The 14,880-nt window shown below is 43.2% G+C and overlaps 2 protein-coding genes across 2 annotated transcripts in view; both read right to left on the bottom strand.

Annotated features, from left to right (window-relative positions):
• LOC111856721 (caskin-2) overlaps positions 1 to 585 on the bottom strand; it is a 29,272-nt gene extending 28,687 nt beyond the window's left edge. The window contains exon 1 of the mRNA XM_072705239.1: positions 74 to 585. The gene's annotated coding sequence lies outside the window, so the exon portion shown is untranslated. The remainder of the gene's footprint in view (positions 1 to 73) is intronic.
• A 1,436-nt stretch (positions 586 to 2,021) lies between these two features.
• st6galnac2 (ST6 (alpha-N-acetyl-neuraminyl-2,3-beta-galactosyl-1,3)-N-acetylgalactosaminide alpha-2,6-sialyltransferase 2) lies at positions 2,022 to 14,230 on the bottom strand. The gene is made up of 10 exons (XM_023836912.2): positions 13,677 to 14,230; positions 13,055 to 13,121; positions 10,708 to 10,806; positions 8,448 to 8,619; positions 8,172 to 8,331; positions 7,639 to 7,777; positions 7,098 to 7,201; positions 6,414 to 6,497; positions 6,217 to 6,313; positions 2,022 to 5,367 (listed from the first exon to the last, which is right to left on the bottom strand). Exons 1-10 carry the CDS (start codon positions 13,856 to 13,858, stop codon positions 5,188 to 5,190), a joined length of 1,284 nt encoding a protein of 427 aa, XP_023692680.1. The 5' UTR covers positions 13,859 to 14,230; the 3' UTR covers positions 2,022 to 5,187.
• Between the last annotated feature and the right edge of the window lie 650 nt (positions 14,231 to 14,880).

Below are 14,880 nucleotides of genomic sequence, written 5' to 3'. Positions count from 1 at the left end.
ATCTTAGTAACTTGGGCAGCACTATCGCCTGCAGTCGTTGCTGCGACCCATTAAACCCACTAGAGAGGCTCACCTTCGTACGCGCATCTCCAGGTGCGGTAACTGGTCTATGTGGGTTTCCGCAAAGCGACACGCAACTTCCAAGGATGCCGTCCTCGGGTCTACAGCTGGGTTCCCAGACCTGGTTTGCAGTGATCACTAACTACTGATTCGCACCGCAAACTAGTCGGATTTTCATGGGTTTTCAGCCGTCGATGCGAGCCGACCGCGTTAAAATATAAAGCGCTCAGCGTGTTTCCTTACTGACTAAACCCAAAAACTCCGCTTGCCATCTTTCCAAGTCCAACTGCGATTCCGTGCCATCGATCCCTCCCACTTTCCCGTAGTCTGCCTGCACGTTTCCATTTTTAAATCCCCGCAAGCTTGGTGTATATGCATTTTGCTTAGTTATGCGAGTTAGTCAAACCGCTGGTTAGGTCATTACTACTTTAACATTACTATAGTTATACAAGATCGTGCAAAGACTTTCATGAATTCCTTCATTAAAAATATTTAAGAATGGGAAGAATTTTTCGCTCGAAGGAATAAAACATCCCAGGCGCTCTCCGTTTGTTTTATGTGGTTTCCCCCCCCCCCATTTTGAGCCGTGTGACATTCACTTCAGTAAAGCTAAATTTCTTCTTGATAAAAAAAACGAGGATTGCGTTTCTGATTCATTCCCATCTCGTGGCGATGGTTCTGACACCGGCCAGTCTGCGCACCCTGCGGGGGTTTGCGCTGTATCCCCGGTAGATGGGGTCCGCAGCCGGGAAAGTCTTCCGACTGGGTCGTAACGTTTGTTAAACAAACTGATAACATCTTGATAATCAGAAAAGCGCTAACACTTTACTATAGGGGGCACAAATAGTTCAGTATTAAGCGATTACTTATGTATTAACCAGAAACCTAGTGTTAGGTACATACTGATGTCATGTTAATTCATCATAAATGAAACATAACGCGTCTTTTATCTCAAGCAGTGATTATATGTGTTACTATATCTGATAATTCTGTAAACTTTTGTGAACTACTGAAGGAACAAGTCATAACACAAGTGAAATACTCATGTTTGTCCTTCATTAATGAATCATGACGCATCTTTTATCTCAAGTAGCGACTACATTTGTTCATGATTTGTACTTCAGTAATAACTGAGTTACCACGAAGTTTTTGTAGCCCCTCAAGTAAAGCGTTACCCAGCAAAGTTAACGCTGCACACGAAGGCGTTGCACACGAGAATAATAATTGCGTGTCGTGCAGTAATCCATCAGTTTGTACGCTGAAATGAATTTCATTACATCAGTATTGCATCAGAGGAATGAATTGCAACTAGTAACAGGTGTTTAAGGGAACATGATATAAATATACAGCATATGTATATACAGTAAGAACCAAATCAAAAATATAAGAGCTAAATTGGAAGCTTGGTGGCTTCCTGAGATAAGAACCATGGCTAAGGTGTATGACTAGTGCGGTTTAGTGTTCAGTCATGTGATTGCTCTAGGGAAGAAACTGTTTCTGAGTCTGGTAGTGTGTACATGTATAGTCCTGTATTATTTACCAGATGGCAGAGGGGCAAAAAGACAGTGATTGCGGTGGATTGAATCTCTGGAGAGGTTTGAGGATTGTGGTTGTGGTTGGTGCCCGGCCTCTGATGATGTGTTCGGCAGTCCTGGCTATTCTGTGCTGAGCAAATTGACAAGATTCATTGATTCCAGAGGGGGAGGAAAAAAAAACCATCGTCATCGTCTTTCAAGACAGGAAGTACTCTTTCCTGTGATCAAAGAGAAGGTGGTCCTCTCCCCCAACCACCTGGTTCTGCAGACAGATGCCTGAACAGGTAAAAACCTTCTATGTCACCCAGAAAAAAATTATACATTACAGACCAGCCACTCACCTTTCCCCAGACTGAAATTGTCAAACCTCTCTTACATTATTGAGGAAACATTTTTGGAAGTCTCAACAATGACATAACACAGGAATGCATTTAAAATAATTCTATCAATTATTATTCTTTTCAAACAAACCACTGCTTGATTATTGGGTTTAGCGAGACAAAGGCATCCAATGTGCTCATTAAGATTTACCATTCAACAAGAGACAAGTCACTCATCGCTAAGTAAACAGCACAATAAAAACAGGGCTTACTACATTTCTTTGGGTGAATCTTCTTATATACAATGTAGGCTCTCTACAACTTACTGGGCTACATTATTTCAAGAGGAATTTCTATGGTTTCCTGGGTTATCACTGCTTTTTAGCCAAGAACAAGTAAGCCTTACACATTTAAAAAATAAACAGCCAATCAACATCGAGTTTCATATTTAGCTATTTTAGCATCAGAACCCAGCCACCATGTACATATGAGACTTACACCATCTGATTGGCTCAAGAAAACATGTCATGTGTCACTCGATGTTGACAAATGTCCAATCATTGGACAAATGTCCTCATTTGTCAAAATGTGGGAATAAAAGCATTTTAAAAACATGGCTTATTCTTTGCACATTAAATACAATTCCAATTGAACATATTCACCCAGCAGTTTTTCTTTTGTATCACCAGTAAAGAAAAAGTGTGGCTTACAAATGTAAACATGCACTTAAATTAATTTTTAATAAAAAAAAAACCTAGTCTTCATAAGACCTTATTGGTACGCTAGCAGGAGGCAACACTGGGCCATTCTCTGAATGTCACTGCTGTAACAGGTGGTGACACTGGGCCATTCTCTGAATGTCACTGCTGTAACAGGAGGTGACACTGGGCCATTCTCTGAATGTCACTGCTGTAACAGGTGGTGACACTGGGCCATTCTCTGAATGTCACTGCTGTAACAGGAGGTGACACTGGGCCATTCTCTGAATGTCACTGCTGTAACAGGAGGTGACACTGGGCCATTCTCTGAATGTCACTGCTGTAACAGGAGGTGACACTGGGCCATTCTCTGAATGTCACTGCTGTAACAGGTGGTGACACTGGGCCATTCTCTGAATGTCACTGCTGTAACAGGAGGTGACACTGGGCCATTCTCTGAATGTCACTGCTGTAACAGGTGGTGACACTGGGCCATTCTCTGAATGTCACTGCTGTAACAGGTGGTGACACTGGGCCATTCTCTGAATGTCACTGCTGTAACAGGAGGTGACACTGGGCCATTCTTTGAATGTCACTGCTGTAACAGGTGGTGACACTGGGCCATTCTCTGAATGTCACTGCTGTAACAGGAGGTGACACTGGGCCATTCTCTGAATGTCACTGCTGTAACAGGTGGTGACACTGGGCCATTCTCTGAATGTCACTGCTGTAACAGTTGGTGACACTGGGCCATTCTCTGAATGTCACTGCTGTAACAGGAGGTGACACTGGGCCATTCTCTGAATGTCACTGCTGTAATGCAGGGAGTATTTCACTCAGGGCCAGTGTATTACGTACAGCTGCTTGGTAATGTGAACAGCACAATATCCTCCAAACTGCGAGTCATGTGACTGAAACTGAATACATCCATTGAGAGACTCGCTTACCGGTCCACTCAGCACTAGAACGGCTACGACGCCTGATGGAGATATTTTCAATGTGGTGTAACAGCTGGTGCCATCTGAGGTGGGTCCAGCACTTCAGAAATAGACACCATCTACAATTTTCATACAGTACAGTGTCTAGGGTTCATAGAGAGCAGTGTGACGGACAAAAAATATCACGTCGGTGTCAGAGAGGTCAGAGGGTAATGGGAGGGGTCAGAGGGTAAGGAGAGAGGTCAGAGGGTAATGGGAGAGGTCAGAGGGTAACGAGAGGGATCAGAGGGTAACGAGAGAGGTCAGAGGGGTACGAGAGGGGTCAGAGGGGTACGAGAGAGGTCAGAGGGTAACGAGAGAGGTCAGAGGGTAATGAGAGGGATCAGAGGGTAACGAGAGAGGTCAGAGGGTAACGAGAGAGGTCAGAGGGGTACGAGAGAGGTCAGAGGGGTACGAGAGAGGTCAGAGGGTAATTAGAGAGGTCAGAGGGGTACGAGAGAGGTCAGAGGGGTACGAGAGGGGTCAGAGGGTAATTAGAGAGGTCAGAGGGTAACGAGAGAGGTCAGAGGGGTACGAGAGAGGTCAGAGGGGTACGAGAGAGGTCAGAGGGTAATTAGAGAGGTCAGAGGGGTACGAGAGAGGTCAGAGGGGTACGAGAGGGGTCAGAGGGTAATTAGAGGGATCAGAGGGTAACGAGAGGGGTCAGAGGGTAATTAGAGAGGTCAGAGGGTAACGAGAGAGGTCAGAGGGTAACAAGAGGGGTCAGAGGGTAAGGCCTGGCAATTTAGTGCATAAGACACTGGACCCAAGCTACAAACCTTCTTCTAATATAACTATTGATGTTTGAGTTTATCATCAATGTTAGCGATGAAGAATATTGAAAAATACTGAACCCAAACACGTCTTACCTCAACCAACTCACACTTCGAATAGGCCTGTCCTTTTCATTTTTACAATTTGTACCTCGACCTAAATCTTGGAACTCGACCGTCCCTACTAAAACTTGTACGAGTCGAGACGCGTTCAGCTTTACCAAGTCGGGCCTCGAACGGGCCAGCTGAGAAAAATCTAGCAGCAACTTGATCGAAAACGGAACATGACAAAACGAAACAGACCAGCTGAAACTTGTACGGATGGAGACGCGTCTCCCCTTCCAAACAGTAACCCCCCCCCATCCCTCCTGCCACTTCTAGTACGACGTCCGCCTACCTCAGTTCAGGTTAAGTCCTCATGAGCTGTCGTTTAATTCATGATTATTCCTTTTATATGTGTGCATTTTCATGTGTGTATTAGTGTTTTATTGATTATTAATGATTTTCATCATTTGTTTGTTAGGTTTAAATCGTTTGGTCTGGAACCTTCCCGAGAGATTAATAAAGTACTATCTATCTATCTATCTATCTATCTATCTATCTATCTATTATTTCTTATAGGGAAATTCGACTTGGACCTCGACCAAATCACAATTGGACCAGGTTTGTGGAATGAATTAAGTTGCTGTTCCAAGGCCCCACTGTACCAGTATTCCATTGGTTCTAAGGCAGTACTGTTGCACCAGGGGAAAATAAGTGAGGTGCAGAGGTGCAGAGCTTCCTTCATTCCTGCTTCACCTGCATCGAAACAATCCCAGAATGCCTCAGTGGTTTGATGGCCTCTGGTACAGCCGCATGACTTTCTGGGCATGGAGGGCCGCCCACAGTTTTGACTCCATTATGATGTCATGGTTGGCGTACAGTTCCAGAGGCTGTTTGATGGCGTCATAATAGTGGTCCGAAAAGTCCATGTAATTCTCAGTGATGAAACCATAGGCTGAGACCTATCAGGAAGACATAAGACACTTTAGTTTAAGGTCTGCTCCTCACCTATTAGCAAAACGTCATTTTAATTCAATCATTCAATAATATATTAACTGATAGAAAGATACAGTTATGTGCAAAAGCCTTAAAAATGATGTTTAAATGATCTTCATATTGGTGTAACTATGATATTATGTCTGTGTATCAGCACAGCTATTGTGAAACCTCACCTAAAGTTATCCCAGTGTTTGCAATGACAGTCCAACAGACCCAGGTATCTAACTACCATGCCTTCTTTGGCTAATCAATTGAGTTAATTAACTGAGCAAGTTAATTCATTAATTGAGCTGGCGGTGAAATTTTGTGAATACGTGGATTTACTGGGGTGAGTAAATCCTGAGGAGAGGTTTGAGAAATGAAGACATCCAGCATCCATCTAAATCAAGACATGAGTAACTTTTTGGAGAACAGAAGAAATTCTTATTTATTCTTATTCTGCTACTGTTCATTTGCATATGTCCTAATGTTAAACAATGCTTTCTGAGCAAATATACACTTACTACCTAAATAGTCTTAAATATTTTCTTTGACCACCAAAGATTTTTGTACAGTACTGTACACTCACAAAGGTAGAAATGTATTACAATCATATCTTACACTTGATATTTACGAAATGGACTGTAAATCACTTGCAAATATAAAACAATGGGTAAGTAAGCATATTCAGGAATGAGTTATAATTGGCCATTTACAAGTTTGTGAGGATTGATTAGTAACGGTTTATTAATACCTAATGAATCAACATTAAACTATTATATTATATATAAATAAGCCAGCTATGGCAGACGGCATGTAGATCCTGCACTGACCTGATCACACATATGCAGCGCAGTCATAAGCATCAGCGCTCCGGTGCTCGGCATGTAGACTTCGGGAAATTCGATCATCTGCGTTGAGTTCAGGAACCTTTTAAAAGCACCTCTGTCACTGGGGGAATTACTTTTGGCCCCCGCACGCGAGCTCCACCAATGCAGACGTGTTGGAAAGATTTTGAAGAAACACTTACTCATCTTTGATGTACTTAATAAATTCCGGACTGAGGATCTTGAAGCGATTAGCTCCCTGGTTAGCTCCAAAATATTGCGAGGGACTGCAAAACAAGACGGGACTGGGTAATATGCACACACCAAATATAAACTTTTAATTGCTCAAGACTAAAATAGCATGTGACGATACTGGAATTAGCAGTTCTGCTATCTTCTGAAATCTAATTGCGCTCATAGAAGTTTTACTTACACAAAAATGTTATGAGGGCAAAATAAAAAATGATTGGTTCAGAGAGATAACCAATCAGATTGTAGAGGAGGTGGGACCAAGATATGGTTGACTCCGCCTCCTCTAGTTGTTTGGACCCACCTCTACAATCTGATTGATTGGTTCAGTGTGATGACAATTTTTCATTCTGCCCTCAGAACATTTTGTGTAAGTGAAATTCCCACAAGCTGAAAGGGAAAGCACAGGGACCGGTGTGAAACAGTGCCATACAGTGGCTATGCTGTGAAGTGCAAAAGCTCTAGCACCTCACCAGTGGATCCTAGACCTCTGCTTTTTTACGTTCCACCACCACACACATTCCTGATTTAAGAAATCAAGAAATCATCGAGTCCTTTATTGGTGGATTATCATCCTGTTTCAGAGGTTTACTTCACACTGGCAACACTGCTGACCATCGCAGCTACTCAACACTCACTGGTCACCTTTGTCCGGCCCTGAGGTCACTGGAATGCCCCTGATGGCAGCAGTGAGCATCAAGTAGTCACGTGAATTAGCAGGGATAAACACATAGTGAACATCCTAATGGAAAAGCAGGGAGACAAAAAGCATTATATTTAATTGAAGCACATCTTGAGTGATTTTGGTATATGGCTCTAAATCACCAGCAAGATCGACAAGGAATCTGTCTTCGTGCCAGTGACAGAGCATAAAGCAGGGGTCTCCAGCTCCGGTCCTGGAGAGCTACTGTCCAGTCGGCTGTCAATCCTACCTGGCTTCTGATGAGCCACAGCTGTTCTCAGGTAAAGACCAGGAGCAGGTGTGACTCATCAGAAGCCGGGCAGGATTGAAAACCGACTGGACAGAAGTTCTCCAGGACCGGAGCTGGAGACCCCTGGCATACAGCATACCCCCCCGCCCCCAAAAAAAAGCATGAGTCATAAATACATGGGGGCATGGTTACATGTAAGAATAGTACAGAAGTAGGTGATTAGACAGGCTGATGCTGTTCTCACTACCTGACCCTGCGGAACCTTCCTGAAGCCAGCGTCTTCATACGCAATCAGCGAGTTCTTCATGGAGTTTGTGCTGAACCCATAAAATGAGGTTTTTGTGCCCACGTCCTTCTCAAAACCCTCGGTCACCGCGCCATTCACCCTGGTGGCACACAGACGACACCCTCAGGGGCTTCAGGACCGCAGTACTCCACTTACACTCATCCGTTAATCTGAAGCTTTCCTCAGGGGGGAGTTAATGTCCTCATGTACTTCACCTTAACTGAAGGCTGAGGTATTATAAAGTGGTTTTCTACCAAACTCTGCTTGAGAACCACTATTTTAAAGTAGGATTTATACAAGCAAAAATGCAGAACAGTACGGCATATTGCATATAATTATTCTTTGGTATTCATTCCTAAATTGCACTGCACTACAGTTTTTCCTACCACCCCAAGGCCTTACACAGCAACTGCACTGTAAGAATTTCACCATGTTCCTTGAAACATACTAGGCAATAAAAACTGAAAAGCTGTTGTTGACTGATGAGCGAGTACCTGAATACGTAGTGGTGACTGTCGATGGCCGTGCCTTGGCTGGAGCCTCTGAGAATCCCGCCGTTTCCCACGACCGCGCAGCGGACGCAGGTGAGTGAGCCGCGCTCGAACAGTCGACTATCCCAGGGGTCGCCGAGGAGTCGCACGGCTTCTGTTATTGCTGTTATACACACACACACACATTCACCACTACAGTAGGGAACAGATTTTGTTTGAATCTTTGTGATTCAGTGTGAACCACTCCACCCCCCCAAGTTGGGAGAGGGATTTATTTACTCTCTTCTGGCACATCTTTCCATCCATAGGGCAGGGGGTGGGACCTCAGCCGGCCAAACACTGAGGGGTGCAGGTCGCGCGCCGTTGTCAGCACAGACACGGAGAAGTTGAGGTGCTTCACGTGGGCCGAATGCCTTGCTGCTGCCCATCTGAGGGAGCAAGTCGGCCATCCCTAAAAAGATGACATACATGCATGAAATTTGACAAAAACCTTTATAATATTAAATGACCTACTAACCTTTATGGTCACAGTAACTGCTATAGTGACTTCCATTCTATTTCTTGATTTCTATGATTTCTGCACTTGAACATCTATTCCCCTTAATAGAGTGAGTCAGAGGTGGAGTCTCCGCCATGACTCCATGAGTCTGCATGTTCACCTCGTGTCATCATGGGGTTTCCTCCAAGTACTCTGGTTTCCCCCCACAGTCTAAAAACATGCTGTGGTTAACTGGAGTTACCAAACCGCTTGTAGGTGTGAGTGTGCCGTGCTGAGGTTAATTAGATAGAATCTTTATTGTCATTGTAGCAATGAGACATTGTACAACGAAATTAAAGTGCAATTCTCCAGTGCAAAATAAAAACAGTCACTCTGAAAGAGCCTGAACGCTACTTTCTTTCGTACCTACAAACAAACAGTTACAAACAAACTACGTATTGCACTTGTTTCCTTAGCCAGTTTTGGCATGAAACATAAGGCTGTAATGTAAACAAAAATAACACTGTAGTAAAGTAAACATGAAGTAAACATTGGAGTTACCAAATCGCCTGTAGGTGTTGGTGTGCCATGCTGAGGTTAATTGGAGTTACCAAACCGCCTGTAGGTGTGACTGTGCCGTGCTGAGGTTAATTGGAGTTACCAAACCGCCTGTAGGTGTGACTGTGCCGTGCTGAGGTTAATTGGAGTTACCAAATCGCCTGTAGGTGTGAGTGTGCCGTGCTGAGGTTAATTGGAGTTACCAAACCGCCTGTAGGTGTGAGTGTGCCGTGCTGAGGTTAACTGGAGTTACCAAACCGCCTGTAGGTGTGAGTGTGCCGTGCTGAGGTTAACTGGAGTTACCAAACCGCCTGTAGGTGTGAGTGTGCCGTGCTGAGGTTAACTGGAGTTACCAAACCGCCTGTAGGTGTGAGTGTGCCGTGCTGAGGTTAACTGGAGTTACCAAACCGCCTGTAGGTGTGAGTGTGCCGTGCTGAGGTTAATTGGAGTTACCAAATTGCCTGTAGGTGTGAGTGTGCCGTGCTGAGGTTAATTGGAGTTACCAAACCGCCTGTAGGTGTGACTGTGCCGTGCTGAGGTTAATTGGAGTTACCAAACCGCCTGTAGGTGTGACTGTGCCGTGCTGAGGTTAATTGGAGTTACCAAACCGCCTGTAGGTGTGACTGTGCCGTGCTGAGGTTAATTGGAGTTACCAAACCGCCTGTAGGTGTGACTGTGCCGTGCTGAGGTTAATTGGAGTTACCAAACCGCCTGTAGGTGTGACTGTGCCGTGCTGAGGTTAATTGGAGTTACCAAACCGCCTGTAGGTGTGACTGTGCCGTGCTGAGGTTAATTGGAGTTACCAAACCGCCTGTAGGTGTGACTGTGCCGTGCTGAGGTTAATTGGAGTTACCAAATCGCCTGTAGGTGTGAGTGTGCCGTGCTGAGGTTAACTGGAGTTACCAAACCGCCTGTAGGTGTGAGTGTGCCGTGCTGAGGTTAACTGGAGTTACCAAACCGCCTGTAGGTGTGAGTGTGCCGTGCTGAGGTTAACTGGAGTTACCAAACCGCCTGTAGGTGTGAGTGTGCCGTGCTGAGGTTAACTGGAGTTACCAAATCGCCTGTAGGTGTGAGTGTGCCGTGCTGAGGTTAATTGGAGTTACCAAACCGCCTGTAGGTGTGACTGTGCCGTGCTGAGGTTAATTGGAGTTACCAAACCGCCTGTAGGTGTGACTGTGCCGTGCTGAGGTTAATTGGAGTTACCAAACCGCCTGTAGGTGTGACTGTGCCGTGCTGAGGTTAATTGGAGTTACCAAACCGCCTGTAGGTGTGACTGTGCCGTGCTGAGGTTAATTGGAGTTACCAAACCGCCTGTAGGTGTGACTGTGCCGTGCTGAGGTTAATTGGAGTCACCAAACCGCCTGTAGGTGTGACTGTGCCGTGCTGAGGTTAATTGGAGTGACCAAACCGCCTGTAGGTGTGAGTGTGCCGTGCTGAGGTTAATTGGAGTTACCAAACCGCCTGTAGGTGTGAGTGTGCCGTGCTGAGGTTAATTGGAGTTACCAAATCGCCTGTAGGTGTGAGTGTGCCGTGCCATGGGTTGGCTGCTGCTCCTGGGTTGTTCCTTGCCTTGTGCCTAGAGACTCCACATTCCACACAACCCTGAATAGGAAAAATGGTTGTAGAAGTTGGATGAATGAGCACATATTATAATCTATAATAATAAATCTTAAATTTGGCTGATCGATCCACCGGTGCGATACATCCCCCCCTCAATCGGTGTATTTTACTGACAGCACTCCCGCCCCTACCCTGATTGCTAAGTTTTACCGCTGGCACGCGACGCTTTGATTACCATATTACCGATGTTATATTGTTTTTAATTCCTGTCGCTTCTCTTTTGGCTACCAAAAAATAGCTACCCTAGGGCCCCCAGAGAAGTTAGTCCTCTCCTGCAGTGGGTATTTTCATTACGCCTTTGTTAGTGGGCAGTATGCAGTTCGCCCTCTACTCCCACCCCAATGGCCCCCCACCGGCTATTTGGGTATTCAAAAACTAGACAACTATGGAAGGAAATCTGTGTCATCACAATTAGAATTTTATATGCCACTGAAATTCTAACATTGAATATTTATGCATTGGAAATATGCATCGGAAATTCGATGGTCCGAATTCACATGCAAAAATACGAGGTTAAAAATACGAGTTATACATCCGGGATGCCAAGGCTAAGCAATCGAATCTGTGGCTGCGTTCGACTTCATGTACAACAGCAATGCATTCTGGTCCAGACGTTTGTATCCCAGGCAGTTCCAAGGCGTTATCTGCCATTTCTCCCGAATATCACGTAAAGCAATGAGAACTGGTTTTCAGTTAATTTACCTGGTAAAATAAAGTTTAAATAAATTACATAAATGCTCTAAAAGTACATGTAAGTTAGTGGTTTATTTATTGTTAGTTACTGTAATGTTGCGCTGCTTTATTTGTTTAATCATCCAGTAACTTAGTTATAATCTATAATTAGAAGGCATTCAAGTAAGGATTGCATTGTACTCAGTACATGACAATAAAAACTTTGATTCCTTGAAATACATGTATTTGATCTTTTTCCTGGCAGCTATCTTTTTACACAGGGCCACTATACACAATAGTTTATTTTTTTCCACTGCTAACAGTTTGGATCAGGAGTTGGTTATTGGAAAAGAAGTAATGTGCATGCAGGTGATATTTGTATAGATTTATCTACACTCTTCTGGCAGTGCTGCCATTGCAGTCAGGTCTCGCACACTATGAGGAGTAGAAGTTGTCCGACTTGGCTGCAGTCAGTTTATACTCCACCCTGCAGCCGCAGCCAGATGCTCTTGTCACGTCAGCTGCAGACAGACCTAAGCCCAACATAATATACCTTATACGTTCACATATACTGTCCTCCAGACCACAAAACCCATAAACAGATTCATTAATAATAATAATAATAATAATAATAATAATAATAATAATACAGTAGAATCTTTGAACTCAAACGCCTCTGAACTCGACCAACTTGGCACATCGAATGGGTCTGTTGAATTTTTTTTCGACTTGTACCTCAACCTGAATCTTGGAACTCAGCTGTTCTTACTAAAACTTGCATGAGTCAAGAGGCATTTCAGCTCCACCAATCCGGGCCTCGGACGCGGTGGCTGAGAAAAATCTAGCTGCAACTCGACCGAAAACTCAGAAACACGACAAAACAAAACAGACCTGCTAAAACCCGTACAGATCGAGATGCGTCTCTGATGGGCTGACACAAAGGCAAACGGACCTACTGGGATCCTGATGCCTATGAATTGCTCTGTCTCACGGTACGTCTAAACCGAGTTTGACGTGCGAAAGCTGTATTCTTGTGTTCAGTGTGAATTTTTTGGTTTTTATCTATAATACATTTAGTGACACAGTAATTATGGCAAAGAAAGTGAACAGTGATAGCAGCAAACCAAAGAGGAACATAGTGAGAGTAACTAGAACATAAAAAGACAATTATATTGAGACTTGAAGGTGGTGGTGGATTGTCATTTATTTCATGTTTATCGCTTTTGTATCTGTGCTTTTTTATGTGTGTTTATATGCTTTTTATCATTAGTTAGGTAGGTAGTTAAGTTTAAATCATTTGCGAGTCAGGAACGGATTAAATTTATTTACATTATTTCTTATGGGGAAATTCGACTTGGAACTCGCCCAAATCGCAACTTGACCAGCCTTCTGGAACGAATTAAGTTCGTGTTCCAAGGTACCACTGTAATTTAAAAAGCACATTACAAACACTAACACCTACAGCTACGAGTCAACTACTGATGAGTGCAGTTAGATTGAGCTTCCAGTGATCGAATGTCCAGATACAAGCCCCTTCCCAGGAGTAATCCCCGCCTACCTCCTTCTTATGGAGCGCCGTATTCAACCTGCTGTGGATATTCTGGTATCCTGCAGGTGACCAGCGTCTGAAACGTACACGAAGTTTAAAAGAAAGGTTTAAACTATAAATAACAGAACTTCGGATTAGTGAAAAACAAGTATGTCTACTTAAAAAGCATGACTTAGGAACCAATACTGAACAAGTTTCTAGTTGTAACTAACCTGCATAGCGACTGAAAGTACAAGGAATTATTTGTCAGAGTTAGAGTGTGTAAAATAAACCGAAGGTTCTCTAATGAACAATTTAATTGCAACACAACACAGTCCTTGAAATCAGTCAGAAATAAATCAACTGAAACTGTGGTCCATGAAATATGTAACTACTTCAGAATATATCGGGACAAGGTTTAAGCAATTCTGGTGTATAGGCTTACACTTTAAAATCCAGGGAAGTAAATGATGATGCACACACGTAACAGCATTAAGTACAAGTATATAAACTTATCTACACGGGTCAGATTTAGCAACGAGGACTACAAAAATATTAACACCGTACATGTAGCCTAGTTTAAGAAATAGGACCTATTTGATGCGAAAAGCACATTCGCATATGAAAGTGAAAACAACTAAGATATAATTACCTGAACTGTCCCCGTATGGAATCATCAACACTGGATAACAAATTAATCGGATCGTAGTACCCATAATAAATACTGGCCATCAAACCAAAACTTGTTACTCCGAAGACAGCAACGCTGCAAACGAAAGTCACATGACGGTGAGAATACAGACCACGTCTAACGAGGACTTTGATTATTCTCATTGTCTCAAGTCAAATTGTATGAAAAGTTTTTCAAAAGTCGGTCAAAACGGTCATGCTCGCTATCACAACCCCTGCGGTTTCTAGTGCAGGAAGTGAACCACAGGGAACAAAACTTCAAATGACACCTAATTCTTCAGTCGCGTGGAAACTAGGCGGTACACAAAAAAAGGTGGAAACGCCCCAAACAGTAATGGAGAGTGACGACGGTGGCGACACTTTCTCAGACTGCTTGTATTGGAAAGACAAAATTTGAATAGACTACATTAAACCTACATCTGCCACCTATCCACCCACAACGCTATAACGTGTATATGAGCGTATACGTATACAATTTACATTGAATAGACAAAGTTAAATGTTGCCGTAACTGACCCCATAACAGGGGATGTAATAAAATAATTATTTTTGCTATTTCTTTATAAAATTATTATGCTATTTCTATTTAAAATGATTTATGCACAGTCTGGATCGTCACTAAATAGCTGTAGCTATAAATACAGACTAATAACATTTTGAGTGAAAAGTTACAAGCATGTTTTGGTTAATTATAAGTTATATATTGTTGTATAATTTATAACAATACGCTACAAAATATATTTACATAAAAAATCAAGACACTGGAATTTAGTAATACTTCTGTGAACTTCTGTGAAAGCTTACTAAACTGAACTGTGTGTGTGTTTAAGTGAATGTTGTTAAGTTTTTTTAAGTGTGCGTCTGGATACGCAGGTGAGCCATTAATTGTGTATGTGTGTCTGTATGTGCATGTGACGTAGCTTATGTGTGTGACAGAGAGAAAGAGAGGGAAATCTGTCCACATCAGACTCGCAGTTATGACAATCATAACTATAGTTCCTCCGTCACTGCAACAGCATGTTGCAACTGTACGTACACTGACATCCACGATAAAACGTGCTATGTTAGCTTGACACAATAGCTTTGACACATGCTAGCTATGCCTGTTAGAAGCTAAGAAACACTGATTAAAATAACATGACTTTACAGTGATTCATGCAGTTTAG

The sequence above is a fragment of the Paramormyrops kingsleyae genome, chromosome 22 (genome assembly GCF_048594095.1).
Source record: "Paramormyrops kingsleyae isolate MSU_618 chromosome 22, PKINGS_0.4, whole genome shotgun sequence".
NCBI lineage: Eukaryota > Metazoa > Chordata > Actinopteri > Osteoglossiformes > Mormyridae > Paramormyrops > Paramormyrops kingsleyae.
Note: the sequence above shows the minus strand (reverse complement) of the source record. Positions and strands in the feature narration are given on the sequence as shown.